General features: G+C 41.8%; 1 protein-coding gene across 1 annotated transcript in view; it reads left to right on the top strand.

The window, feature by feature from the left end:
• The window catches only part of KL (klotho), a 46,403-nt gene extending 38,722 nt beyond the window's left edge, over positions 1-7,681 (top strand). Inside the window, exons 5-6 of the mRNA XM_038574487.1 lie at positions 3,716-4,817; positions 5,369-7,681. Coding sequence (XP_038430415.1) covers positions 3,716-4,817; positions 5,369-5,706 — 1,440 coding nt within the window. The 3' untranslated portion in view covers positions 5,707-7,681. The remainder of the gene's footprint in view (positions 1-3,715; positions 4,818-5,368) is intronic.
• The last annotated feature ends 5,663 nt before the right edge of the window (positions 7,682-13,344 follow it).

Raw genomic sequence — 13,344 nt, 5'->3', positions numbered from 1 at the left:
AGATACTCAGAGAAAAATGCGTAAATACTTGAGGTGATTTAGGATTCGGGCTTACATACCATCTTAATAGAAAAGGCCAGAAGCTAGGGTGGGATATGGGTCTCTTAGGGAAGAAGAAACAATTTTCAGGAAAGATGAATGGGCCCTTAGAAGAATAGATGGAAACCACAATAGTCTGTGACACAGCCCATCTGTGTGTTGTGGTGACCTCTGGTCTCCTTTTCTGTGACAAGACTCCACCTTGCCTAGGTGAGGAAACTCCTGGGAGGGGACTGATGACAACTGAGTTCCTTTGGGAGGATCTGTCTTCAGGCAGGTAAGGGGAGCTCAGAGAAAGCCTTTCCCTGCATTTGCTATAATTTTTGAGCCCTGCAGCTCACAATAATCAGTATAGCAGAGGGGCATAGTTTGGGATGGTAGGCCCTGAGTTCCCACAGTCACATTTTGGGGTGGCATATTCTGTTACCCTTCAGTTCCAAAGAAGTATTTAGGATACTCAGACCTGAGGAAAGATCTTTTAGTTGAAATGGGTTGCTGTTTTCTTGTAAGTATCGAAGGAAATAAATCAACAGTATCCTGAATATATTTTTTTGCTGAGGTGTATAATTCTTAGGTCTTTCGCAGACCACAGTGAGTTTAAAGGGCAGTCTCAGATTCATATCCCTTCTTATATTTAAAAGGTGACTGCGAGACACAGATAGCAAGGATATCTGAGTGCAGGAGCAATACTTGCAGCTCTGCCCTGTTGGGTTTGGGGGTTTCTTCCCTTCTCTTCTTTCCTTCCCCCTCAGCCTCTGTTCCTGGAACTTCCCTTTCTTAATTTCTCTCCTGTGAGATCCACAGTGGGGCTCAAATAGGCTGCTGGTGAGGAGGAAGGGGACAAGGGGACAAAGGGAGGGTGATGGGCTCCCCATCCCTCCTTCCTCCCCTGCTGAGGGTAGCTTGGTCCCTGGTCTGTGTTCTCTCTCACGACCTTCTGCCCGGCCCCCGGCCCCACTCCCTGCCCGGCCCTGTCCCTGATGACTCGTGCTATGCCCTGACGTCTGATAGCAGCCCATGCCCAGGCAGGTAATTCCCAGTTCAGTTTTACATGCAGTAAAGTTTCCGACAGCATCTCTGTGCAGACAGTGTGAACTCGGGGAGTTGCAAGACACTGCAGGGAGCCCCTTCCCTCCTGCTCTGTTCCTCATCCCTGGACTGTGTTTGTCTTGGGAGCTGGTAAGTAGTGAGCAAGTTTTAAGAGTACAACCTATTTCCTTGAGAGATCAGAGAAACTCTGGTCTGATGCAATAAGTGAAGAGGAAGGGAGATGGGGAGAGGATTGCTTTTTCTACTCCTTAAGGGCACTTGTTTTAGAATTTGATCTGATGCCAGCCATGCATCAGTCCTGGACCCTTCCTGGGAGGTTGCCCTGCCGTTTTTACTTCTTCAGTTGCGGGGCGGGGGGGTCCCTATTCCTTCATACAGCAGAGCCCCCCAGTCTCTCCTACACACAACCAGCCAAACACAAACTAACTCATTCTCAAACCCATGGTGGCTGAACATCTCCAGAAGCTCTCTAGTGGGAAAAGGTTGCAACTGCTTTTTTGTTCTTTTTTCTTTTCACCTTGAGCACTGCATTGTTTTGGCAGTGCCCTTCTTAAGTTAACTTCCTAACTGGCAAATTGAAAACAAGTTTTTTGGTAGGGCAGTTCTGAGGAGTGTGTGTGTATGTTTTAATTTACAAGCTGTTCTCTATACTTTTAATACATTATGTTAAAGCCCTGAGAAGTAATTTTTAAACCTTTGAAATTCATCCTTTTCCCTCTTGGCTAGTATTTTAAACTCCTAATACAAATAAATTCCTAATATTAATCCTAAAAAACTTTAAAAAGAATATTCCAGTAAGAGTACCATCTGTCTGAAGTCTGACCTCTGGCTTGTTCACATGGACTGTCATGGTCACTGGACCTAATTTAACCAGGCAACAGGTTTGTTTTCTCCTAACCATTCATGCTCATAGTAAACAGGGGTACAGAACCTGCTACATGCTGGGGTCATAGAGCTTCTCTAACATTGGCCACTATTAGGAGAAAGTTTCTTCTGTAATATATTACATATATATTTCATACCCATTTCTTCTAAAAAGCTCCACTTTATTTTCCTTTTTTTTTAATTAAGAAAAGTAAAAAAAGAAAGAAAAAAAGAAAGAAAGAAAGAAAGAAAGAAAGAAAGAAAGAAAGAAAGAAAGAAAGAGAGAAAGAAAGAAAGAAAGAAAAGTCAACAAATTAATGGAGGTTAGATAGAGTGATGCCTGAGTACTCATTTCTAGGTGACTTGTATTTTTAAGAAATAGATTTCCCCCACCCCCAGAAATTATACCTTAGTCTCTCCTATTTGTTTGCAGATGGAGTGAATAAAAGCTCCTATTTTGGAAAAATTGTGGTAGAAACGTTACAAATTTAGTCAGCTCGGAGCTCTGTAAAAATAATCCAGAGAATTCCTTCAAGTCATGAACACTTTCACTTCAAAAGAGCATGCAAATATTTTCTCTTGCAAAGCTGAGGAAACAAGATTTGTGGGCGCATCACAGTGGAAAAATACTTCTTAGAGCATTCCCACAATACTAGGGGAAATGCATGTGTGGGTGATCTACAAGGGACAATTCTCCAGAGAAAGCAATTTCCCTCTGACATGCTGGTTTTTATTACTTTCCTTTATAAACACAGCACTGACCCCTTCAAAGGATCAGCAGCTCAGGCTGGCAGAATGCAAAGAAACCTCTGCCAGAGATTCCAAACTGGAGTTTGAGCCCTGCTTGTATATGGAGGGTCAAACCAAGGGACTCATTCTAACAGACTGTTTTTGAAGAGAAAACTGGTTTAGTCAGTGAATCCTTAGGATGAGCTTCCAGTGTGTATTTTCCCCCATGGTTTCACATGGGGAGGGAACATTTTGTGATTTCCATTTTATAATTTGTCCACTTTTGCTAAATACCAATTTTCATTTTGGAGGCTAGTGTATCAGATGATCGAAAGCCATTGGTGTCATGATCATCACAGAAAAATAACTCAGGAAAAATTTGAAACTATGGTCAAACAGCCCCGTATGTGTAAATGACAACATTGTTCCTCATTTCCACATTCTTGAACATTTTTATCAGCAGATTGAATCTGTTGAGTTCTGTCTTTGACACTAATGCCAACAAAAGACAATAGTTACACATACCTAGCGTGCTGTCTACCTACAGCAAACTTCAGTTTAGAACTTGATTTTAAGAAGCATGGTTTGATTTTAAGTATCATTGCATTTTCTGCCTCTAACTCAGGTTTTACGCTTTATCTTTTTGTCTATTTTTCTTTTTAATTTGGGAGCCTCACATTATCAGTGCTTTCTCCTTAAAATACAGACGTTCAAAAGTCTGCTTTTGCTTGCTTAACACGGACCAGAGGGGTGTGAGAATCATTAATGTTTGTCATCTGAAATGACACGTAAAAATTAAGATTTAAGAAAACAAACGATAGAGTAACAGTGCAAGAGTCAGAACTACGGGTATAAGAAGTCGGCATCAAAAAGTGGGATTTTTTTTTTTTTTTTTTTTTTGTAACGGATTGCATTTTCTGCTACAGAGGCTTGTCTCTTTGCTCCTCCTGCTTGCTGGCGTCCTGGAGGGGACTGCACGGAGCTGCCTTTCCAGGGCGGCAGGTGAAGCTCACGCTCCCTCCTCTCCTGGCAGGTGGACACCACTCTGTCTCAGTTTACCGACCCGAACGTTTACCTGTGGGACGTCCATCACAGCAAGAGGCTGATTAAGGTGGACGGGCTGCGGGCCAAGAAGAGGAAGCCCTACTGCGTGGACTTTGCCGCCATCGGGCCCCAGGTGGCCCTGCTGCAGGAGATGCACGTCTCGCATTTTCACTTCTCGCTGGACTGGGCCCTGCTCCTGCCGCTGGGCAACCAGTCCCGGGTGAACCACGCGGCCCTGCACTACTACGGCTGCGTGGCCAGCGAGCTCCTGCGCGCCAACATCACCCCGGTGGTGGCGCTCTGGCGCCCCGCCGCCGCGCACCAGGGCCTGCCGGGGCCGCTGGCCCAGCGCGGCGCCTGGGAGAACCCGCGCACCGCCCTGGCGTTCGCCGAGTACGCGCGCCTGTGCTTCCGCGCCCTGGGCCGCCACGTCAAGGTGTGGATCACGCTGCGCGAGCCGCCCACGCGGAACCTGACGCTCCGCGCCGGGCACAACCTGCTGCGGGCGCACGCGCTGGCCTGGCGCGTGTACGACGAGCAGTTCCGGGGCTCGCAGCAGGGGAAGGTGTCCATCGCCCTGCAGGCCGACTGGGTGGAGCCCGCCTGCCCCTCCTCCCAGAAGGACCGCGAAGTGGCCGAGAGGGTTCTGGAGTTCGACGTCGGCTGGCTGGCCGAGCCCATCTTCGGCTCCGGGGACTACCCGCGGCTGATGCGCGACTGGCTCACCCGGAGAGACCATTCCCTCCTGCCCTATTTCACTGACGAAGAGAAGAGGCTAATCCGGGGTTCCTTTGACTTCCTGGCCTTGAGCCATTACACCACCATCCTCGTGGACTGGGAAAAGGAAGACCCAGTCAAATACAATGATTACCTGGAAGTGCAGGAGATGACCGACATCACCTGGCTCAACTCCCCCAGTCAGGTGGCCGTAGTGCCCTGGGGCCTGCGCAAAGTGCTCAACTGGCTCAAGTTCAAGTACGGAGACCTCCCCATGTATATCGTATCCAACGGCATAGATGACGATCCGCGGGCAGCCCAGGACTCGTTGAGGGTGTATTACATGCAGAACTATGTAAATGAAGCTCTGAAAGGTACGGCCCGGCCCGGCCCGGCCCGCCCGACGACAGCGGTCCCTAGAAGCCGTGTCCCCGGGCCGCGGTAGCCAAGAGGGGACACACCCACTGGCTCTCCCACCGCAAGGTGCTGCCCGTGCCTTCCACGCTGAGCAAGTCCAAGAGACAGCTCGCATCTTCCCCCAGGGACGATGCAGTCCAGCTCGAAAAGAGCGGACAATCCCTAGCACCTCCTCTGAAGCTGTAAACCCGTGGCCTCCCTTGTCCCCTACCTCGGATGGGTTCACGGCTCTCTTGCCTCCTGCAGGTGCCTAAAGATTTAAGCCGAGCCCATCATAGGAGGTTTAATTACGGAAAACCTACCATGTTACACGTAGCTCAGTATCGGTCCTTGCATGAAAGAAGCCCTTTATGGTTAAACCTAACTTAGTTATTAAATGGTATTGAAAAAAAACTTTTAAAAAATAAAAACAAATGGTATTGGAAGTTTCCCCGATGCACTCACTAATGCGGTTTAAGTGTCGCCTACAAACATTTTTAATGACTGTTCTGTCCTTTTGTTTTTCCAGCCTACGTATTGGATGGTATCAATCTTTGTGGATACTTTGCCTACTCATTTAATGATCGCACAGCTCCGAAGTTTGGCCTCTATCATTATGCTGCAAACCAGTTTGAGCCCAAACCGTCGGTGAAGCATTACAGGAAAATTATTGACAACAATGGCTTCCCAGGCCCTGAAACTTTGGGGCGGTTTTGTCCAGAGGAATTCACCCTGTGCACCGAATGCAGCTTTTTTCACACCCGAAAGTCTTTACTGGCTTTCATAGCTTTCCTACTTTTTGCTTTTATTATTTCTCTTTCTCTGATTTTCTACTACTCTAGGAAAGGCAGAAGAAGTTATAAATAGTCCTGAACATTTTCCTATTCATCTATTTTGAAATAATTATGCACATACATCAGCTGTTAACCATTTGCACTTCTCAGTGTTGTGAAACTATAGGTTTCGTTATTCCGGCTTCTAGAAGAAAAATTTTTGTGGCATATGACAGACGTTTGTAAATGAGCATAGCTGATTGTAAAATATTGGATAATGTGAATAGTGCCTGGATTTGTTCTTTTTTTGAAGGGTAATCAAAGACTGTCAGGGGCCATCATTCCTGTAACACACACTGTAACAAATGTATGGGAAGTGGGGGTCACTCTGCAACATTTTTACAGAAATTGAATGGTGCCCATTCAATTAGTGCCCATTCTTAAATGTAATGTTTATCTCGAAGTAATAATTGCAGATGTTGGAATAAAAAGTTAAAAGGTCCCAAGCAACCATCTCTAAACCGCCATGATATGCCTAAGGGTTCGCTGTTGAACCAAGTTTCCCCTGAAAAACAAAGGGGTAGAATATAGGAGAAGTGACAAGGGGCCAAGGGGGGCAGCAACGTTCCTTTTAAAAGCAGTGTTTCTAGCAAATGCTGCTAATATTAGTTTCCGTGTCTGGTTAATGATATGTTTAGCAGAGCAGATTATAGAACTTCATCGTTTGTGACTTTTGAGGTCTCCAGGCCCGGGGGTCCTTGAGGACTTTGTGTTACTGGGGCCTTACCAAGGGCCTGCGCAAAAAGGACTCTTAATGTTTGTAGAAAAATAAGTATGAATCGTGAGATGTTGGCCTCTTCAGGAAGCATGAACTGATCTTGAAATGCATTGTACTGCGTGGCTCTAGGGGGAGGAAAGGAGGAAAAAGTACTTATTATGAGCAACGGTATGATTAATTTGATTATAAACTCTTCGATTTTAGAGCACTCCATGCAATGAATGATGTGACCTTTCCTGAGCAAGTGAGAACGAAATAATAACTCATCCGCTGACGAGTGACTTCGCTTGCTGTTCTTCAGAATGTGTCATGATTTCTTTGAATTGAGGTTTTTAAAATTCTTAGTAGGCTCCAAAGCATTTGGTCTGATAACACTGGGAGATTTGTTCCTATGATTGCTGAGGTTTATTTTACATTGTTGCTGCAACTTCTGTGGAACTAGCTTTGAACTAGTTTTGCTTTGAACTTTCACAGTGAAACAGGCTACTGATTTCTAGAAAGGGCTAATGAGGTCTTATCCTTGAAAGCCCCTTAAGTTTTGATGATTTTCAGACAGGGGTCTTTCTGTTACACTGGAGTTGCGGATGATCATGTTATTTCTTTTCTAGATAAGCCAATATCATATCAGGCAAGGTAAACCACTATCATATCTAGCATCGCTAATCTTGCTGACACAGGGTGATAGTGTGCAAAAAAATTGCTGTACTGTATTATGTATCATCTTCAGAGGTGGTAGGATTTTTTTTCCATGAAAGATGAGCTTTTGTTGGTAATCTTTTAAAAATTGGACTTGGTATTAAAATTAGAAACTAGATATAATAGTTTCTTTTATGTATATATTTTTTCCGATTCTTAGAGTAATTTATGTTCATTGTAAAAAATTGAAAAACACAGAAACTATATGTAAAGAGAAAAATGACCTATAAGCTCACTACCAAAGTGGCCACTATTAACATAGCCGATGTATTTTATTTTGCATGGAGTCAGATCATATTGCAAATAATTATGTGTCTTTATTAATTTCTATCGTGTGTGTTTCTTTTGTCATTAGTCTTCAAAAGCATGATTTCTAATAGTTGTAGAGTGATTCTGCTTTATGAATTTATCACAACTCATGTAACCATTCCTATTGGTTGGACCAGTTTATTGTTAATTACTGTTAAATAATGTTTAAAAATATTCTTGCTACAACATTAATTTTCATTTCCTTGAGTGTAGACAGAAGTAATTCTGTCCCTTGATGAAGTATTGTAATAAATCTGCCTGAGGCTTTGCTTCTTTCCTAATTATATAACTGGCTACTAGATACATTTCTTAAAAAACAAAAGAGAGGGGATCCCTGGGTGGTGCAGCGGTTTAGTGCCTGCCTTTGGCCCAGGGCGCCATCCTGGACACCCGGGATCGAATCCCACGTCGGGCTCCCGGTGCATGGAGCCTGCTTCTCCCTCTACCTATGTCTCTGCCTCTCTCTCTCTCACTGTGTGCCTATCATAAATAAATAAAATAAAATAAATTAAAAAAAACAAAACAAAAGAGAACTTTTTTTGAGTTGACTGAACTACATAGGACATGGGTGGTGAAGAAATGGGTCTGACAGCAAGGCGGAAAGATGGGTGACGATGCAGGGTGCCCCAGGCTCATCCTTGTGGTGGAGCAGAGACTTTTAGATGCTGGGAGAGCAAAACAGAGGAAGACCGGAAAGAGACAAAAACAGAGACGCCAAAGAGCTGGAAGAGAAATGACATCTCGAAGCCATCCAACTCAGGTACTGTGAGAGCAGCATGCTAACGTCGAGTCCCCTTGTGGACCTTGGCAGGAGGTCGGTGGCTCCCACTGGCAGGAAAGGAGCCAGGTCACCCCTTGGGTCTGTCCAGACCGCAGGAGCCTGGAGGGATGGGGAGTAAGTGGGAGGCGGGGCCAGGAGGCGGGGCTCCAGGAGGGGGGGGTCAGAGCACCGCCCTCCCTATACTTCAGTCTTTATAATATTTTACTGACGAATCCTGGGTATTTCACCACTTTACATATATTTTTGAAATGTAGAGACTGTTCCCCTGGAACTTCTACACGTCTTAGTAGGTTGTGGGACCAATCGTACAGAGGCATTAGGTGGTAAACTGTGGTTTCCTGAGGCCTCTTGGCTAATTGCTGCCACACTTGTATTTGCCCTGCTTTCACAATTCTTGCCTTGGACTCCCGTGTACCCCTTGCACTTATGCCTAGTTCTTGTTGCTTGAGTTTACAAGGATGGTTTTTCAGATTCATTAAGGACATTTTTCACTTTACTTTTGGTCTTCCACGGACAATAATCAGAATCCATTAATGCCTTGGAAGCTTTTCCTTTATACGATTTATAACAATGCTATCCAACAGAGAGATAGTACAAGCTGCATATTTTAAATTTTCTAGTAGCCTCATTTAAAAAATTAAAAAGTATAGAAGAAATAAATCTTAGTGCTATATATTATTTTTCCAATATAATCAAAATGTTATAACTTCAACATGTAATAAACATAAAAATGATTAAGATTTTCATATACTCTTAAAAATACTAAGTATTAGAAATCTGGTGTGTGTTTTGAACGTATGGCACATCTTGCACTCAATTTGGACTAGCCAGACTGTAAGTGCTCAATAGCCACAAGGGGCTTAATGGGTGCTCCACTGGGCAGTGCAGGTCTATAAAGAAAGCCTTGCTTTGCTAAGTCAATTAGTAGCATAATAAGATAATAAGTTAGGAGAATAAACTTTTTAAAAGGACCTTCCAAGCTTTATAGTCCTTAGAGATAATTGACAAGTAAATTTACAATTAAGCTAAACTATTGATGAAAATAAAACATCTATGTGGAAACACAAAAATAAATTCAAAGTGGATGAAAGACCTAAATGTGAGACAGAAACCCATCAAAATCCTAGAGGAAAACACAGGCAGCAACTTCTTGGACACTGGACATAGCAACTTCTTGCTAGATATGTCTTCCAGAGGTGAGGGAAACAGAAGCAAAAATGAACTATTGGGACTTCATCAGGATAAAAAGCTTTTGCACAGCAAAGGAAACAACAAAACTAAAAGGCAACCTGTGGAATGGGAGAAGATATTTGCAAATGATGTATCGGATAAAGGGCTAGTATCCAAAATCCATAAATAACTCATCAAATTCAACACCCAAAATCCAAAAAATCCAGTCAAGAAATGAGCAGATGATATGAAAAGACATTTCTCCAAAGAAGACATAAGAAAGACTAACAGACACGTGAAAAAATGCTCAACATCATTCAGCATCAGGAAAATACAAATCAAAACCACAATTAGATACCACCTCACACCAGTCAGAATGACTATAATTAACAATGCATGAAACAACAGATATTGGTGAGGATGCAGAGAAAGGGGAACCCTCTTAAATTGTTGGTGGGAATGCAAACAGGTGCAGCCACTCTGGAAAACAGTATGGAGGTTTCTCAGAAAGTTAAAAATAGAATTTCCCCTATGATCCCAGCAATTGTACTAGTAGGTATTTATCTAAAGGATGCAAAAATAGTGATTTGAAGGGGCACATGCACTCCAATGTTTATAGCAGCGCTGTCCACAATTGTCAAAATACGGAAAGAGCTCAGATGTCCATTAATGGATCAATGGATAAAGAAGGTGTGGTATATAAACAATGGAATATTGCTCAGCCGTCAAAAAGAATGAAATCTTGCCATTTGCAATGACGTGGATGGAAGTAGAGTATATTATGCTAAGGAAAATAAGTCAGCCAGAGAAAGACAAATACCATATGATTTTACTCATATGTGGAATTTAAGAAACAAAACAGAGAAAATAGGAGAAGGGAAGGAAAAATAAGATAAAAACAGAGAAAGAGGCAAACCATAAGAAACTCTTGACTCTAGGGAACAAATGGAGGGTTGCTGGAGGGTAAGTGGGTAGGGGGTTGGGGTAACTAGGTGATGGACCTTAAGGTGGGCACGTGATGTAATGAGCACTGGATTTCTTATGCAACTGATGGATCACTAAGCTTTGCCCTGAAACTAATAATATACTACATGTTAGTTAACTTGAATTTTAAATTAAAAAAAAAAAAAAAAAAAACCACATCTATGTGGAAGGGACAATTCTGTAACTAGTTCTGAATATTTAATTCCGGTGGTAGAATTAAATTGCTTCTCTTTTTACATACTCTATTCTATTTTTTTCTCTTATTCAAATTACCTTTTCCTAAATGAATAGAGCAAATATATTGTCCTATAGCATCTCCATTTAATATTTAATATTGCAGGACGCCTGGGTGGCTCAGCGGTTGAGCGTCTGCCTTTGGCTCAGGGCATGATCCCGGGTCCAGGAATCGAGTCCCACATCGGGGTCCTGCAGGGAGCCTGCTTTTCCCTTTGCCTATGTCTCTGCCTGTCTCTCTCTCTCTCTCTGTCTTTTGTGAATAAATAAATAAAATCTTTAAGAAATATATTTAATATTGAACAGTGCTGATAAAAATTTCCATCTGGGAAGGAGAATGTTAATTTAAATGACACGGATCAATCCTGACAGAAAGCCTGGGTTCCAGAAGGAAGGAAGAGGCCATGTCTTTTTGTTTTGTTTTGATTTTCATTATTTAGCCCGATGTCCTATGCAAAATATTCTCCAATAAATGTTGATTCGTTGAATAAATTATGGATGAAAGATGGAATACACGAATTAGCTCCCTGACAGCACCTTTGTCCCGAGATTCATTTAATAAAGACTGTCAAGAATCAGAAACTGCCCTGTGTTAGATGCTCAATTCCGTGTATTCAGAAGAAGGAACTCGAGCTTCCATGTGATCACCTTTGATAACTTGTCTTTCTGGGTAACAAGACAATAACACTGCTGTCCTAAATCATCACCCCTAGACCAATCACAGAGTGAGAAAATTGTAACTTGTTTTCTTTATTATTCACACTGTCCCTCAACCCATTAGTATTCTTTCTACTTGAAAGAATTGTTATACATACAGTTAAATTTCTTTTCTGCAAATAAAAACAAGACAACTCATCTTCTAGAAGGAATTCTTTTAGGTCATCTTGAAATACTTAGTTTCCAAGAACATGTATTTTTTTCTTCAGATCCATTATGTTTTTCCATTTTTACAGCCACTAAATATTATTAGAGTTTTGTTTGTTGCGGTGCAATTCCTGAGACATTTTTGTTTCATACCTTCGTGGTGAGTACCCATTGTTTGGTATCGAGGAAAAGGGGTCAAGAAAAGCTTCAAGGAACCTTCAGTAAAGGGTGGAAATGCCATAATGTCAGTGATAGGACATCTACAATAAAGTGAAGTCTGTTTTGTGACATAATTGTCACACATCGGAAAAAGCCTTGGTGACTAATTATCATCCTTTGTTTTAACCCAATAGGTTAGAGAAGAGAACAATTTCAATCTACCTATTAATTGATTCAGAAAGACTGAGGGACAAGACATCACTGAGCCTCAATTTCCTTATCTTTAAAACGGGAGTAATGTCTATCAGAGCATAGTGCTGAACATACTAAGTATTCAATAAACAAAGCACCTCCCCTAGATATGTTTCTTTCTGGACTAATTCCAGCTATTCTTAATACATAAATGATTTTTTTGTTAACCAGATATACAGAGTTCAGTAACATAAAACCAGAGACTGAAACAGTCAATACAATTCATCCAGAAACTCTTTGGTTATTTTGTTTGTGACTTTGAATATGCATCGTCATAGAATACCCTTGGTAAAACCAAACTAAAAAAATCAGTCACTTAATAATATCAGATTATTTTCTTGGATCCAAATTTTACGAATGATGAATTGATAGAATCCTGAAGGTAATTTGGCAGAAAATGTGTCTATGTCAGTATGTTGCACCATCTGCTCTTTTGAAACAATCTAATGACACAGACAAAATGCTGAAATTTGTATATTTGTTATTGAATTGGCAAATAATTGAAGACCCATTAACTAAATTTTTATGTGATTCAAAACTCCTTGGTAGAGTTTCTAATTTTGATTGTAATCTTTCCATATGCTTATTTTATGGTAAAAACGAATTAACTTCTAATGAGCTTATTTATTTCTTAAATAAATTATTGGCAAGTGAAGCATTGCTCCTTAATAAATTGCTAGAATAGGGCTGAATGTTTTGTTTCTGTTTAAAATCTCGATTAGTTTGTAAAATTTGGTGTTCTTTCAATATTGTAGTGGTGACTGTCTAATTATGGCCTTAAGCATAAATGCTGCCTAAGACTTTGCAGCCAGTTTTGATCATGTGAATCAAAGCTTTGGCTAATTTAGTTCCAGGTTATCAGACGGCAAGTACTACAGTGTTTCAAGGCCACGCTGTTGCATTTACGACATGAAGATTTCATAACTATTTTTTTCACCTTAAATTACGGGTATTACAAGTCTCCAGTAAGTAGCCCAAAGGCTTCAAAGTATAACATTTCAATCCACATGGGCAGGAGTGGTAAGCCACAGAGCAGCAAAAACAGATGTAATTAGAAAAAGATTGACGGGTCAGGTGAAAATATTCCATTAGTAAAAGATGACAGATGAAAAATGAACATGATTTTATTCCAAATTGATACTGTTCTAAAACGTCCTTATTCTATCTATGCTTGTCATGGACCTAATAACCCACCAAAACAAACACAGTGGGGGTTACTTGTCCATCAGACTGACAATACCGGAGCTGCAAGATCCCAGCAGTGTTCACCTAGAGAGGAAGGAAGGAAGGAAAGAAGGAAGGAAGGAAGGAAGGAAGGAAGGAAGGAAGGAAGGAAGGAAGGAAGGAAGGAAGGAAGGAAGGAAGGGAGACAAGGGAAGCCAGAAAGCACCAGAAGGGCTTGCAGGATTGGGGAGAGCCCATGAAAGAAATATGTGAAACAATGACAGAATTTTTCCACATGGAAGACTAGAGTGGGCTAGGGTTGGGTATTTTTCTTCTCCCAG

This window comes from Canis lupus, chromosome 25, assembly GCF_011100685.1.
Source record: "Canis lupus familiaris isolate Mischka breed German Shepherd chromosome 25, alternate assembly UU_Cfam_GSD_1.0, whole genome shotgun sequence".
Lineage (NCBI taxonomy): Eukaryota > Metazoa > Chordata > Mammalia > Carnivora > Canidae > Canis > Canis lupus.
The sequence above is the reverse complement of the archived record's forward strand: the minus strand, read 5'-3'. Positions and strand labels throughout refer to the sequence as shown.